This window comes from Stigmatopora argus, chromosome 11 (genome assembly GCF_051989625.1).
Source record: "Stigmatopora argus isolate UIUO_Sarg chromosome 11, RoL_Sarg_1.0, whole genome shotgun sequence".
Taxonomy (NCBI): Eukaryota; Metazoa; Chordata; class Actinopteri; order Syngnathiformes; family Syngnathidae; genus Stigmatopora; species Stigmatopora argus.
Genome location: NC_135397.1, coordinates 4,498,628 through 4,515,294, shown reverse-complemented (window position 1 = coordinate 4,515,294; position 16,667 = coordinate 4,498,628). Strand labels below are relative to the sequence as shown.

Sequence of the window (16,667 nt, the reverse complement as noted above, 5' to 3'; positions counted from 1 at the left end):
CACTGTGGGCGCCTTTTCCTACTCCCATTACACTTTGCAATGCACCACAATACATTCCGCCAGGCAGCCTTCATTTTATGTTGCCACTGTCCAATAAACAACACGTGGCGTCTCCAAGGGTCTGTCAATAAAAGATCTAAACATCTTCTGTCCTGCACCTTTCTCTCCCGCTCATCTTTGTTTGACGGGGAAGTCTACGTCGTCTCCTTGGATTTTTCCCGCATTCTCTCTCCGTCTCTCATTTTTGAATCTCATTATCTTGTCTCGCGGCACTTTTGTGTTTGCTCGCTAATGCGGCGAGCTTGGCACCGACGCTGCCGGCTGTCACTTCCACGCCATCAGGGACAAAAATGACAAGAGAGGAAGGCTTGCTTTGGTTTTTAAGGGCACAGTGGTGGCTCGGACAGTGGCGAGGTGGTAAAAGCAGGGTTGTACCGCATGAATATTTGACGGTACTTGTGTGTGTAAAGCGAGTGTTAAGTGGCGCGACTCGACGACTTATGACATGTTGTGAAATGCACTCATCGCTCATGTTTTTCACCTCCCCGGTGGCTCTTTACCTCTATCCATTCTTTGTGGAGCAGCGTTTTACCTTCTGCCTGACCTTGTCTAACTCATTTCACCCGAGTTTTATTTATATATTGACAAAAAGTACAAAATTCAACAGAAATTCCTAAACAAAGAGATTTTACGCAACTCTTGCTTTCATCAGTATTGACTGAAAAACCATTCCAACTCAAAGTCACATTCATATTTTACATTTTAACTTTTCAATGAACTCATTTACCGCCGTATTCGTCAAACTCGCTGTCAAGGGTAGCCATTGAATCAATTCTCCAACCTTTCAATTAAATCTTACCTTTTTTTATCCTTTCAGACTCGTCCTCAAAATCGCATTCTCAAATTCACTTTGTGTCCAAATGACTTTGCTGTTCACATTTTCTCATTTGTACTCCTTTTACTACGGTACTTAAGAATCTTTATCTTTTATGAGTGATATTTCAACAACAAAATGTTCAAGGAACTCGGTTGTAGTTCTTGGTGGGTTTTTCGAAATTTTCAAGATGGACATTTTAAGGGCCGGTGAGCCTTAGTTGAGGTTCGTTGAGCGCCATTGTCATTATTATTCGTCATCCTCAAGCCATTTCTCCTAATTCTCCTCTCCGACCCACAGCGTCCTTTCATCTTTTTCTTCCAAATCATCCTCATCTGTCTTTTCTCCGTCACCGCTGCAGAATGTCGGCCCCCCACGGGCACTGGATGAGGCCACTCCCCCCCATTCCTCCTTCCTGTTTATCTTTCTGCCGTGCGGCATGTTATTTCAGGTTTGACTCAGATTAAACGGTAACGCGTCACCTGAATGTCTCGTGCGACGACCTGCAGCTTTCATCTGCACGCTCCTTTAACATTTGATGAGAACACTTGGTTCCTATTTGCCGTCTTCTTTTATCATCACCTTTTTTTACCTCGAGACATTGTATGCCCAAAATCTGACATTCGGTGCACTCAGGAATCAAGTAGCACACTTTGGAGGATTGCTATTCATGTTCAGGCACATTTTCTTACTTCCCATGATTTTGGAGATAACAACATCTCTTTGGAAACTATTGTGCAAATACTGAAGAACACGTTCCACTGAAAAGAATTAGACAATCCAACAGTATTCCCCATTTTTCACATACTGGCCTCAAACTGCTCATACCATTCCGAACATCTTTCTAAGTATAGTAAGTCTCATATTGTCAACATTTCCGCTCCAGAGCAAAATTCTCAAACTTTCGAATTTACAGGGCATTTTATAGTTTTTCCCAATCCTCCCACATTCCTTCACAACTGTTTTTGCTTTAAACCGATTAATTTCGGACATCCTGGAAACCATTATATATGTTATCATAATTCCCATATTTATACTTTTATCACATCCTTCCACAATTCTTGGCCGATTCCAATTCTCCTAACTTGGTGTTTCACAATCCACATTTCAACAGTTCAATTAATTGCACAGGATTTCATTTCAGCATCAGCTGTTTCACATTGACACGCAAGTTCCACAGAAATCGTATCCTCTTGTTCTAATTCGTTCAACCGCAGAGCTATGGTATGTCACTTACACCACATCTGATCTAAAAATGCTCACAATTTACCATCACCCATCAGTCTAATAAACCGAATCTGCAACAAAACAAAACTTTCTTGTATAAAGAGCATATTAAGACATACAGAGCCTGTCATTTTTGGATACTTACAATCCCAGAAAGTACTTAGCACCAGACACAAACCTAAATTTCGCTATCTACATACATTGCTTAAATATGTTGAAAAAAAACAACAACTTACTGCCAAAATCTCTAATAGAGAAGTTGGAGCTTGGAGAAGCCAGAACAAAGGAGAACGAGGCTGGTTGGTCATCCATATCTGTGGCCCTCAATGTCCCAATGACCTGATGGTACAAACATCAAAAAAACAAAAGTCAAAAATAAGTACAGTAGAAAAAAGATCAAAAATAATTTCATAACGATAGCCCTCCCAGATCTAATGCATTATCTTTCCCTGACAGCATTATATAGCTTACTGTATTGGCGTCGTCATTCTCACACACAAAGACCTCATCCACATCCATTTCGGGCTTGTTGTCGTTGACGTCCTCCACGACGATGTTGACTTTGACAAATGACTCCAAACCTGCAATCAAACGGGCAACAATCATCATCAAGCTTCTCATTGAGCTGCCTACAGGCGTTACTTTGCCTTGCTTAAAATCAACTGCAGTCGCCGTAGGTAATCCTGTCACGATCATACAAAGATCTCAGGATGTGTCGTGCTACTCGTATTGATTTTCCTTGACGAGCTTTCGACATTTTTTGTTCAAGGTTTTATTGACTTACATTTTTCTTTTTAGGTATTTTCTTTTCTTTTCCTTATCAGCCCTGGAGCTTTTTTTTTTCATTTAGTAGCAGGTCTTCTTAGTAGACCTGCCTTCAGTGGTATCCCTCTAGCTAGATTCACAACATCAAATCAGGAGTACACCCACAAAAAAGTCAATAGAAACCTTACTTTTAAAACAGCAAAACAAAATAGGCTAGGATAGGTGTGAATTTTTCATTCTCTTTTGACTGATTGCAGATATTGGCGCACATCCCAATTTTTGGGATGGTGCTGAAGCCGCGCATTCATCAATGGTAGCAGTTTTAATTGGACTTTTATCCATACCAAAGCTTTGCACAAATGTTCCTGTCAATGGCACGGCTGATTAAGGCCAACGGACAAAAGGGTGTCTATTTGCGAGCTGTTTGTTTGTCACATGAAAGGCGCCTTGTCAATCGTCGCCTCTTTTAATGTCTCTCATTTAATATAGCGACTATCTTTAGTGCCGCATGCGGTTCACTATATCGGAGACCCTGTCGAGCAGGGCTCGGGGGACCGTTGTGCTCCCTTAACATGATGACAAACCACTAAAATAGATCTTTGGATGTTGTTGGATGCCCGTCTAAAAATACAGACTTTGCTTCGGGAGGGTACAGACGAACAAAGCGTCGGCATAACGTGATTTTCTGCTCGCGCTGAAGCCCGGCCAGGTGTGTTGGCAAGGTGTTGTGTGCTTTTTCTTTCCCCGGTATGAGGCGACATGCTGCCTTTGCAACACATGCAAGAGAAACTGTGAGTTTGGCCTGTGTGGCTCCCTCCCTGAGTGCATGTTATCCGACACATGGCTTCCATTTGCCTGTGAGGACCTTCTGTTTTGAATTCATAAAAGTGTGTCTGTGTGCCAAAGAGGGTGTGTGTGTATGACAAACCGCTTGGCTCCTCTTGGGCTTTAACTTGGAACATGTGCGTGGCCTCCAGCTCGCGGTCCAGAGTCCTCAGGGTGGACATCTGCCCAGTGATCGGATTGATAACGATTGGACAATCCTTGTCCAAGATGGAGTACCTGAGGGTAAACACAGTGCAACAACTCATTTTCCTGACAGCAGTTTTTCCAGCTATATTTTTACCCACGTTGTCAGTACTTTAAAAAAAAACTGCACTCGACATTTCTCGCAATTCTTACCGGATGCTCTTGCTGGCTTTGTCCGGATCTCTGGCATTGACGGTGCCAATGTTGTTAACCAGTCGTTCTTCAGGCACTTTGAAAGTGTACGTCAGTTGTGAAAATACTGGCGGTTCGTCCACGTCCAACACTTTAACGTTGACCTGCACATGTGGATGTAAGTACGAACTTTTTCATCAAGGAAGGTGTTACATTAACAAATAGAATTAACGTTCATCGCCGTTAATAGTACGGACATTTAAACATTTTTTTTGCCTATTTCAACCGTGAATTGTCGTATTTTACCTGTGCTGTGGTGACAGCAGTGGCCACGTTGTCGGCGGGAAAGCGCAAGTTTCTCAGGTTTTCCCGCACTTGCACACTAAACGTAAAGCTGTTTCTTGTTTCGTAGTCCAGAGGCTGAAAATACAAGAAAAAAATTTTGGTTGCCATGTGAAAAAAATTCAAGTGGAAATTTATAGGAAAATATTTTGGGAATGACAGTAATATTGATCAAAACAAGAAATGCAATCTGATTAAAGTTGCATTATTATGTTAATTTCAAGCAATATTTTGGGCATTTATAAAAAGTCACAAAATCAGAGCAGCATTTGCAGTCAATGTATGCTCACAATGTTTTTATCCATACAGCTAAATTTTCCAAATGTATGCGCTCCCACTTTGATGTCAACAAACATACACGCTAAGTAGCACAATCCCCTCCGTTCCTGTTCCTGCGGGTTTTAAAGCCAGCTTACGGTTAACATTTGCGTGTTTTTATCTATGGACAGGTAGACGGCACCGTACCCCTAACTGGATTATTCCCGCTAACGAGGCCTTCCAAAGGCAGCCGGTAAAAACCTTTAACGAGCGTGCAGGCCACGGACGACTAGACGGGCCACGAAGCCGGAGGACGGCGCTTCCCTTTCCACGCTGTTGGAATACATTTGGTGCTCTGTGATGTCTCTTAAATACTTTATCTGAAACCTTGCAAGCGTGAAATATCTCCACTCAGCAGACCGGCAATGGTGCACATTGTTATTTATCAAAGAGCGTGTGTAAATGTGTGCGAGGGCATTTAAAAGTGTGCCTTTAGCCTCGGCTGCTTATGTTCTTTTTTGCTCTCAGATGTTTCTTAACGCGCCCGTGCCGCATTCTATTTATGTTCCCGGAGTCAGCCGAGGATAAAAAGACGCTTAAATGTCACTTTGAGACGCAAAACGATGCAGCTGGAACATGGTCGAACTTGGCTATTTACGGGGGAGTCGCCACCAGAAACAGAAATAGTAGACAATCCCCCTCGGAGAATAACTTTTGTTGTCACGCATAGCTCTCTCTAGTGGTACGTGAAAGAATCACAGTTGATTTAACTCATTTGCTGCTATTGATGGGGATGGACATCCAATTTACTGGAACTGGGAGAGTTCCGACGTTGCCCCTCCCAGTTCCAGTAAATTGGATGTTCAGCCTCATCAATAGCAGCGAATGAGTTAAATCATCTGTGATTCTTTCATGAACTGGGAGAGTTCCTACGTTGCCCCTCCCAGTTCCAAAGAGTTCAGTTAAAGTTGAATCTGCGTTTATAGTTACTTGTCTGAGCATGAGGTTGCCGTCCTTGTTGGGCCCAATCTCAACGTAGAACATTTTGTTGTCAAGGGGTAGGGAGAAGATGGGCTCTTTGTTTTGGATCTGATCGTGATCTTCGAGTTCCAGAGTGCCGATCCGAGAATTCAGCTTGTGGTTTTCAGGAACCTGCAAATCGTACATCCCTATGGAGCAAACGGAACATTGATTATTTATTTTGTTCCCAGGTCTGGTAGCTTTTGTTTTATTCTCATTTGTTACCCTTAGATAAGGAAATAACATGAATAAAATTGCACTCTCACATGGAAAGAATAACTTACATTTTTCTTCTTAAGAACAAAAAGTATTGAGATTACCAAAATATAAAGTAGTGATTTTTTAATATGAAAATGACCCAAAGACATTAGGGAAGAATTGTTAAAATAGTATTTGTTTGATGGAGAAACAAATGAGTATTTTTTTCAATACTAGAAGGATTTTAAAGACAAAAAACAAAACAAAATTAAAAACAAATGAAGCGGTTACTCGAAGTGACCATTATCGGCATTCCACATTTCCCGACTTACGTCTAGTGAAGGAGGCAATGTTATCGTTGGTGTCTGCGACGCTGATGGTTACGGAGGTGGTGGCCGTGCTGCCTGATGCCATCCCTCTCATGTCCTGAGCGCGGACCACCACCACGTACTGACTTTTGGTCTCGCGATCCAGAGTGCCCACCCTGCAACTAATCATACCTGGATACACACCATTGTTTGTTAACGGGTTTGTAGCAATTGGGGAAGAAGATGCAAGGCGCTCAAAATGAAAACCTGTGATGCTGTCGATTTCGAAGGCAGACAGGTCGCCGTCGGGCGTCAGGGAGTAGCGCAGCTCGCTGTTGGCGGTGCTGGGGTCGTCAGCATCCGTTGCCCTCACCTCAGTCACTTTGGTTCCTGTGGAAACAACTGGTTAGATTGCTCCAAAAACTGCAAGTTTTTTCTAAATAAGACAAAAAAACTTTCTGGAACAAGTGGACATCTTGTTTGTGTGATGTTTTGGACTTGATATTGTATGTATTCTTGTATTTGTAGTAGTTGTCATAGAATTAGGCTTTAGCTAGACGTACCTATGGTGGACCTTTCCATGATGGATCCGTTATAGGTTTTGGGGAAGACGGGCCTGTTGTCATTGATGTCGGTCACCTGGACCACAAAGTCGCCCGAGTCTTCAATGAGGTGGTTGTTGCCGTCGTACATCCTGGCAGTCAGGTGGTATGCACTCTTCTCCTCGCGGTCCAGAGATTTGCTGACAAACAGGTCGCCCTTGTGGTCTACGGTGAAGATGCTGTCGGCGCCCTCTCCCTCAATTTTAAATCGCTTCACCTCCACTTTTTGACTCGACTTCAGCTAAAAAAAGGACGGGGAAACAAGCATTTCAGATCAAATTGTAGAAAACGAGCCTGCCCAAACTGGGTGGAATTTAATCAATTTATGACAGCTAACCAAAATTGAATCGACTTTTCTTGAATTCAATACAGTTTTTGTGAAATGCTTCTTACAATTTAGAATAACATTTTTGTAACACGGGTGGTCCACAATCATCTCAGCTTCTGACCGTTTCTAATTTACCTGTCCAATCTTGTAAGGAACGGGCGCTGGTTTTTCCTCTTCCACATAGAGCGAGTTCCAGATCCAGTCCCTTTTTCTCCTTGACAGGACAGGATGGCTCTCTTTCCTCACAATTTCTTCAGCAAACCCTTGCCTTCTCGCCGATCCAGGCTCCTCGGTAACACCGGGCGAGACGGACCAGGCTATGATGGCCAGAATAAGCCCCGCGGTCCAGAGCCGTAGCAAAGCCATGATCTGTGGAGGGGGTTGGGGGGGTGAGGATGAGGATGAGTGTGACATTAAAACCACTTATCAGCTATGCGCACGCTACCCGAGAGTCCTGGTCGGCCTATCGTGGACGACCAGGACTCTTAAAGCTCCTCAAAATTGGGACCCCGTTGGAACATTCTGGACTCCCGCTCTGAAAGCATTTCACTCCAGAGGGCACGGGGGAATTTATTAAACACGCCGGCCTACTTTTAACCAAGCACTCAGGATCCGGTCTTCTTTATCAGACACTTAGCAAACGACGGTTTGACATTTCCCAACGTTTCTTGTTCTCGCTTGGGAAGATAACTTGAAGCGCTAAAAGGACGACATGAAGCGTGTCGGCCGTGTCGGGGAAAAGTTCAACTTGGTCCACGTCATTTGGCAGTAACATTGGTGATAAAAAGTACAAACGTGAACATTCCTGTTGACTGACTTCACCAAGTCAAGTGAACGCCCTGATTTGAAACGCCCTCAATAGCAAAATTGCATGCAGCACAGTTCAAACCAGAGTGAGCATGAAGGGAAAATAAAGGAAAGAGACGAGTTTACTGGTTGCCTGAAGAGACACTAAAGACTTACCCCAAGGGGTACTCTAAGGGGGCAGTGTGGGGTACAGAGTCGCAGTTATTTTGCCTGGAGATGAGACTGACACGGAGTTTGAGGGAGGACTCGAGGCTATATGAGATCTAAAACTCCATCTCCCCCATCACCACCCTCTCCCAATCTCTCCCCTAATCCTACTCTCAATTTGCTCCTGGGAATGACTCTCATTATCATGGCTCCTTCCTCAGCCTCCCCTAGTCTGTCTTGTCCTTAACTCAGCGATGTCCAATCCATTTGAAACTGGAGGAATGGCAGTGAATGATCCTGTTTCAGTGCCACAGAGAGCTACAAGCGTTCAAGTGTGTCTCACTACCTCCTAGGCTTCTCTTCAACTTCATCTTCCTTTTTATCCCCCATTGTTGTCTCCCGTCTTCCCTTTTTTTTCCACTGATGCTCCATTTTACCACTTTGTTCCCCTCTTTAAACATTTTCCCTCAATCCCAGTCTTTCCTCCTTCTCCTTCTGTCTTTGACAATGTCATGCCATCCGTCTCCATCCCCCCATATTCCCCTCTAATTTCCCACTTTTCCTAATCACCCTTCACCCCTTTTCTCCCCATGTCTCTGTCCCTCGATCATCTCTGTCCTTCACCCCCCCTCTGTTTTACCGCCACTCTTTCCATCCCAAAAGCCCCCAGCCCTGATCCACAATAGTAAATACGTATGTTGTTCGTGTGTCCGTCTACGTCGCATTGGATAGATTACGTGTCTTATTGTCTGTCAACCATTAGCAGCACATGGGGGAAAGGCGGGATTAGGTATGAGAGGATTATCGGGCCGCCTTCCTCCTCTAATGGCCTAATCTCATATTGCGACAACCTATCGTGACCCCACGTCCGTAAATCAGCTCAAACAAAAGACACCGACCACCACTTTTCATTTGTAACGCTTTTGTTCTGCCAGCTTTTTGTGCGCTTTCACTGCTAAATTAATTAAAGTAGAAGTGTGGGTGTTGTTTCTTGAATTATTTGCTGAGCAAAATTGGAAAAAGCGAAATAGTTTTCCTCCAATATGCATTCATCTCAATAACTGCAGTGCGCAGACATTCATGAGATTTCAAAATGCTGCGATGGAATGCCGAATTCAAGGTCTCTTTTTTTGCCGCTAAAGTGCCTGAAATTTCTTTCACTGCAGCCACACCACTGACTGATCAAATTATGATCTGACCAAAAAAAAGGCACCACCAATAGAATTTAAGCGATCATGAGAAATATAGCTAAAGACTAGATGCTGTGTTAAACCATCACACTAACATATATCACATATATCTCAATGGCAGTCAATAAAATAATTGTGAATAACCAAACAGTTCTCCACAAAATACAGTGGCATATTCAATGATATTTTCATCATTGGTTGCAGCATATAAAAACCTAGTAGCGAGCCTGACTTGGCCCTCGGGCCGAAGTTTGGACACTCACAGAATAGACCGATGTGTCTGGTTGAAAGCAAATTATTAACCGTTTTAGGGTCAACATGCTGTTTGCATAGTTTGTTTCGTTGCTGGCATAATTGAAACATTTGGCTAATATATTCCTTAAATCCTTTGGATCGTCATAGATGACTCTGGCTTGTTACTGCATATTTACAGTACATTTTCTACTGGTGTTAGCCATTCCCTTTAATCAGCCATTCGAAGTGTAAACACAAAGCCTTGTGGGAAAACGTGCTTAATGAAAGTCAGTCATTAACATAGAAGGACACTCCCTTCCTGCTTTTCCAGATGTTAGAGGGGGGGAAATGTGCGCGTGCTTCCTCCTCTTCTTCCTCCTTCATTCCTCCGCTTTTCTCCACGCACGTCACGTCTGTCTTGTCTGGAGCTCGTCTTCTATCTGTCACTCATCATCTTCCTCTGTCTTGTTTACATGGAAGCCCATTATTTACTTTGCGTCAGTTGAATCAGACAGCGTTTAACCTCATCTGACAGAATTGTATGTTCAAAGGTAAAAAGGTTGCATTTTTAAACATAACTTTGAGGTTTTGTTGTGAAACAATATTTTTAATGTTGAACTTTAACATTATGACTCGGTCAAGTAGACTTCCTTGTAGTTCAGCTCACAATGAAAGCTTCAATTCTTGTAACTCATTGGCCCTTGGCGAGAATAAATGTCCAATCTATTTGGACTTGGACGCCTGGCAGCGTTCATTGGGACATCTTTGGCCGTCAATGGCACCGAAACATGATTATTCACTGGCAGCCTTAACTGCCGCAATGCAGTACTTAAATTTTTCCCGCACGTTTGTTGCAAAAATGCTGTTCTAATTCTAAATAAAGAGCTCATTAGTAGGGTATAGTATGTGTATACATGTATAGTTAGTTGTGACAAGTAATGTTGCACCTGTGTTCTTGCGCCACAGACTGTCTCATTAATTTTGAACAAAAAAAGCTCTATTTGCCTTATTTACCACAGAGGTACAGAAAGAATAAACAAGATCCCAGAATATCTGTAATTACATCCAAGTGCGGTCCGCGGGCTGCAACGTGCGAACAGACAACCCCGACGACAACACGCTTTCAATCGTGGCTGCCAGAATGAGTAGCACACAACACTGACCTACTTTTTCTCCACTAACAAACAAAGCCAGACAAAACTTTGTGATCTTCAAAGTAAAAAGTAATCTTTCAATTTACATCAAGTCACTTAACACACTGGCCGCCATTGGCGGCGATAGACATTAAATCCATTTTTATATGAGATGTTTGGCAGTAAATGCTATTTTTTGTCACCCATAGGACATAAAGGGCCGCAATTTATGAGTTTGGTCATTTACAACACAAGAAAAATAAAGATATTGTGATGTATGCGTAGTTTTAAACAGGTTACAAATTTGGCAAATACATTAATAAGATAGGGGTTGTCATTTGTATAGTAAATGTTTCTGGGGACAATGTTGTTTGGATTGTAAATGTGGGTAAAGAAATTAATTCCTATTAGTGCCATCATGACTCAGAACAGAAAATAAAAAAATGATCATATCATGCACCAAACGAACTGATAACTTATTGTGAAAACGGAAACTTTTGTTTCGACTATTCAATTTATCTCATCTCATCTCATTTTCTGAACCCTTTTATCCTCACGAGGGTCGCGGGGGGTGCTGGAGCAGAAGCGGGAAACACCCTGAATTGGTGGCCTGCAGGGCACAAGGAAAAAACAACCATTCACGCTCACACTCATACCTAGGGGCAATTTAGAGTGTCCAATCAGCCTCCCATGCATGTCTTTGGAATGTGGGAGGAAACCTGAGTACCCAGAGAAAACCCACACAGGCCCGGGAAGAACATGCAAACTCCACACAGGTGGACCGACCTGGATTTGAACCCAGGCGCCCTACTGTGAGGCCAACGCGCTAACCGCCGGGCCGCCCTATTCAATGTATTTCAAACTCAATTAAAATCTAATGTGAAGCCTGTTTTAAATTGTTTTTGATAGTGAAAGCTGCTTTAAACACAGTAAAGAAACAACTCTCCCTTCTACATTCACATTCACAGTCACAGTTTGTGTATGTGTGTGTGTGTATGTGTGTGTGTGTGTGTGTGTGCCCGCTGAGATTAAAACAGGTTTAATCACATCGCAGCTTCTAACAATCTGTCTGCTTGCAAGTCACACCATTACGTGCCCTCCCACACGCAGACACAGATTGCGCTGTGTAATGTCAGGCTAGTGCGCGGAGGTTGTCTGCGGCCATGTCGGTCAGCTTCATTTGCTCTGACACTAATAGCCACCCGTCATCAGAGCATAATTGACGGCTTCAGTCGGCTTTTAATGGAGGCCAATTACGGCCCATGAATGCAGCCGAGGCCTTTTGGGGTGACGAATAATGGTGAGAATGATGATCATCCATCTTTAGACTTGCATTCAGTACCTCAACGGACACCATTACAGGTGACGTTTAAAAGTTTCGAGCAATTTAAGCTAAATGCTCCTTGATCCCTGTCAATGCCACAACTATTATACACGTCATATTGATCATTGGGCTGGACACATTTTTCCTGTATAACACCTGCTAGTGCCTCCACAATGCATTCAAATATTTTTTTTGCAACTTATCTGTATTATATGTCAGTATGCACAACACCCAATGCCAACCAAGACAAGAGGGTTGCACAAAGTATTGAAGTACATTTCTTACACATGCTGGTAATGAAGAAAATAATGTTTAAAACCCAAAAAATGACACCACTTTTGAGCACAGCCAGTATGTCAATGTCAGTCACGCCTCATGCCTACCGCACATGAACAATGGTACGGACAAAACAGTTGAAAATTATTCATTAATTCATTTTCTGTACCGATTATCCTGACAGGGGTCGCGGAGGATGCTGGAGCCCATCCCAGCCAATTGCAGGGCACAGCCACACTCATTCCTGGGGGGCGATTTAGAGTTTTCGACAAGCCTAGCATGCATCTTTTTTGGGTGTGCGAGGAGAAATCCCACATAGGCAAAGGGGGCAAACTCCATACAGGAAGGGCGGAACCCACCAGGAATTGAACCCTCGATCTCAGAACTGTGAGGCACACATGCGAACCACTCACCACCCACCATCCTTTATCTTTATATTGTTCTTATATTTTCAATCTTAGTTATATTTTTCTTAATGTTTAGCATCGCTGGCTAAATGTTAACCTCAAAGATTTAAAGATGCAGTTGTAATACTGTATTTTCTTTATTCATGAAGACCATCCTTTATTTTAGATCATTATTATTATATCAGTGTGAATCAAAGTTGATCTTTCCTGAAGCAATCAGCAAGTGACTTGGGCCAAGCCAACATGGTCACAGCTGGACAGCTTGTCAACATCTCTGACATCCATCCCAATGAATGAATGAATGCTTCTAATCATGCCTGTGCTCGTGCATGTGTGCGTGTGTGTGTGCGTGTGTGTGTGTAACGGCGGGACAAGCAAGTATCCCAGATGGCACCCAAAGGATTTTCCCCGATTTTTTTTTCTACCTCTTTGCCTCTCCAGGAATTAGACCACTGGCTTTAGTTGCATGGATAGCTTTGCACAAAGCGGAACAACAAATCAAATCACCTCTGTCTCCCTCTGGGACATAAATCATAGATTGTGCAAAATATTGCAACCAGAAAATGCTTTTAAACTTCCTTTCAGGGGAAACTTAGCTTCTGGTTTGATGTCAAAGACCACGGAAGTGTACTAATTCAGATTTAGAGGTGGGTTGACTGGATTGAGATTCATTTATCAAGTTGTAAAACCCAAATTTGTGTCGTGTCTGACATTGGAAACTTCACCTATTCACAAATTGTGGTGGTGGGGGCAGGAAGTTGAAAATGACATCCATGCTGTTAACTCACTCATTTGTGCATTTGTACACCCTCAATTGGTCGGCAGCCCCAATGCAGGGAGACCGACAACCATTCAATAATAACTTATTTGCCAATATTACAAGTGACAGACATCCATTAAAAGGGGAGGAGTTAGCAGCCAGTGACCATTTGCGGCCCAGCCACTCCCATTTTAAATGGCAGCCAATTAATGAGATGGAATATGATGCCCTTTTATGGCATTTTATGCCCGAAGATCTACAGTGCCATCTCAATTTACTGTGACCAAAATAATAATTTTTTATGACGCTCGAGTTGAATTAATTTTAATTATTGAGTATTGTTCACAGACTTTTGCTCTTGACAATCAGGCTGGGTCCATTGTATGATTATTTCTTATTTAAATAATCAATTATGTTTTCTAAAGATGTATTATTCACCGTAGTGACTCACATATTAGTACTGTTGCTTCTATGATGCCAATTTTCAAATAATTGACATAATCATGATACCATGGAATTGTATCTAGGGGAATTTTATTGCAAAAGTTATGTTTTTTTTATGCTAAAACTATACTTAGGGTATAAAAAATGGGGGGTTTGTGAGGATGTTTGTCATTAACTTGTGTCGATGTACCTAATGAAGTATCTTCTGAGCAAAATATGACATTATCAAAATATCACATGAATACAGAGCAGGATTTTCATATCGAACGCCAAGTAACAATCAATTATCCTTAATGAAGTGTCCGTGAGTGGAATCCAACTCTTACCTCTGAGCGCTGGAGCGTCTGAAACCACACTGTGTCCTTCCTAAAGTCCTCTTAAATCCTTCCCGAATTTTTTTTCGAACCCTCGCAATCTCTTATTGTTCCTCACTGTGACAAAGCGTCCAATTGATATGCTTTCCAACTTTCTTTCCGATACTTGGAATCGCCCCAGTTAAGTGATGAAGACGAGCTCCAAGTACTTCCAGAAGGCAACTGGGGACAATTTTAGCCACGCCAACAGGTTCTCCTCCTCCTCCTCCTTCTTCTCCTCCCCTCAGATTGTATGAGACCCTCGTCGTCTCGACCGCCCCCCTCCCTGCCCCCCAAAAAAGGTCACTGCCCGTTTCCCCTTCCAGTTATTGTGTCCACTTCTGAGCTACTGTTGGTCTTCCTGTCCTGAAAAATAAGACCACCACCCGCAAGCTACACATGCAGTAACACTGAGCTTTTTTGGGGGGGTGCGCTTGGTTGAGATGATGGAGCGAGTGTGTGAGAATGAGAGAGAGAGCGAGTAAGAGAGAGAGAGAGAGAGAGGGATGGAAGGGATCTAAGGAAAGAGGGGGTGATGGAGAGCAAGGTGAGAGAGTAGATTAAGGGAGGGGAGAGAGGAAGTGGATTTATTATTCATGTGTTTGCGATAAGGATTAAGTTAAACAGGTTATTGGGGATAAGCCACAAAGATTTCGCCACATGAGGCAGCCGTGTGTGTGTGTGCATGTGTGTGTGTATGTGTGTGTGTATGTGTGTGTATGTGTGTGTGTGAACGAGAGAGTGACAAAGATCTTGTTTAAGACGGTAAATGAGATGAGAGCGACGCCCTGCCGCACACACACTGTTAGAATAATATTGTGCACACACAAATACACATTGAAGCGTTCTAGGCTGTGTTTGTGTGAATGTGTGTTGTATATTTGAGTGAGTGGTTGTGTGTTTTGCTGGGAATGTGCGCGAGTTTAGAGTAAAATATCATGCTGTCTCATCTCGTCTTTTCCTCCCTCCAGACTTTTTTTTCCCCTCAAATTGTCGCCTTGTGTTGACAGAAAAAAGAGGAAACTAAATATTGACTTTAAAAATCTCCAGGGAGGATAAATACATAAGTAAATGTTTGTTGCTTTCCTAATGGCGTAATACACAGCAATGTTTTTTTTTCCTAGAGTGGTTTTTAAACAAATAGTTTGAGTGAGTGACAGGATTTTACAGATGGGCTGCCACACACAATTAATCCATTTCTACTTAATTGACGGCCATAATAATCGAGACAAAAATTGTCTGAATATTCCTCCTTGAGGCCATTAACAGCAAATACTCTTTTATTTAATTTTTTGATTAAAAAAATCTATTTTTTTCAGTAAATAATTTCAAAAATGCTTTCAAAAAATTTGCGAATGGCACGCCATGATTTATATTTAAAAAAAATCACATGACTTCAAAGCTAAGCTTGAAACCCTTCATCCTCCGACTGCTTTTTAATTGACCCCCCAAAAAGTGTCAGGGTTTGTTGGTTCCAGGAGCTTGACGGATTTAGCGACCGCTGACCAATCAGAGCGTGCGAGTGGGCGGGATCAAGAGTCCGATTAAGTAATCTGCTTGTCATCCCACAAAGTCACCATGATGAGTTTTTGAGAGCCTTGTCGAAAATCACTGACGCTGTGGGAGGTGCAACGAGAAGGCAATTAACTTTGGAGTGAACCCCTGAGGCATCAACTTTCTCACTCACACAGCGCGATAGTTGTTCCGCTTGAAGCAAACTACGAGCAGCGGTTGGATTGTAACAAAACAACAGACTTTTCATTCGCCCCGAGAGATGCCGTCATTCCAAACTTCCTCGTAGTCACTGGCTTGTGATTCCGAAGTCAGTCGTGTTGGTACACTATGTATCATGCATACCTGTCAACCTCTGCCGATAACTGCCCTTATAAATGATTATGATTCCCCTTACAAACCCCCAAAAAACCTTACAAACACCGTACGAGTCGTACGGTGTTTGTAAGGTTTTTGGGGGGTTTGTAAGGGGAATCATAATCATTTATAAGGGCAGTTATCGGCAGAGGTTGACAGGTATGTGTATGTCACATGCATCAAAGTCTTAATCATTAAATAAAAATTAAAAAGTCTCATGCTACTGTCCAAAAAATGAAGCAAGTCGATTCCACGCTTTATTTCTCTAGTTCGTAAGCTTCAACTCCTTCACTATGAACCACTATTCCATCTAACCCCTGAAATACGAAATATTTTATTGTTTCCTCCTCAATCATTCAAATTCGTAGTGAAACGGTTCACTTTGTCAAATCTTGGTTTGCTCTCCATTTTTTTCTGTTGGAATTCATAAACTCCATCCATGCATTTAAGTGTTTTTCAGAAAAACAAACTGGGAGAAGTAACAATGTGACAGGACAAACAGTTGATGTTTGTCACTTTGAGCATCAAAACCGCCAGAATTGGACATTAATAGCAGCTAGGTCTAAATAATAGAGTTTACTTTGACGCATTTGAAGAGTTCCTGGAGGAAAACCGAAGGGAACGAGGCGAGGCGCGATGC

General features: G+C 42.6%; 1 protein-coding gene across 1 annotated transcript in view; it reads right to left on the bottom strand.

Moving 5' to 3' along the window:
- The window catches only part of cdh5 (cadherin 5), a 40,517-nt gene that overhangs the window by 8,970 nt on the left and 14,880 nt on the right, over positions 1 to 16,667 (bottom strand). Inside the window, exons 2-11 of the mRNA XM_077614181.1 lie at positions 7,219 to 7,452; positions 6,717 to 6,996; positions 6,421 to 6,543; positions 6,178 to 6,345; positions 5,618 to 5,796; positions 4,334 to 4,447; positions 4,049 to 4,191; positions 3,795 to 3,928; positions 2,573 to 2,682; positions 2,338 to 2,440 (exon numbers count right to left, since the gene is read on the bottom strand). Coding sequence (XP_077470307.1) covers positions 2,338 to 2,440; positions 2,573 to 2,682; positions 3,795 to 3,928; positions 4,049 to 4,191; positions 4,334 to 4,447; positions 5,618 to 5,796; positions 6,178 to 6,345; positions 6,421 to 6,543; positions 6,717 to 6,996; positions 7,219 to 7,452 — 1,588 coding nt within the window. The remainder of the gene's footprint in view (positions 1 to 2,337; positions 2,441 to 2,572; positions 2,683 to 3,794; positions 3,929 to 4,048; positions 4,192 to 4,333; positions 4,448 to 5,617; positions 5,797 to 6,177; positions 6,346 to 6,420; positions 6,544 to 6,716; positions 6,997 to 7,218; positions 7,453 to 16,667) is intronic.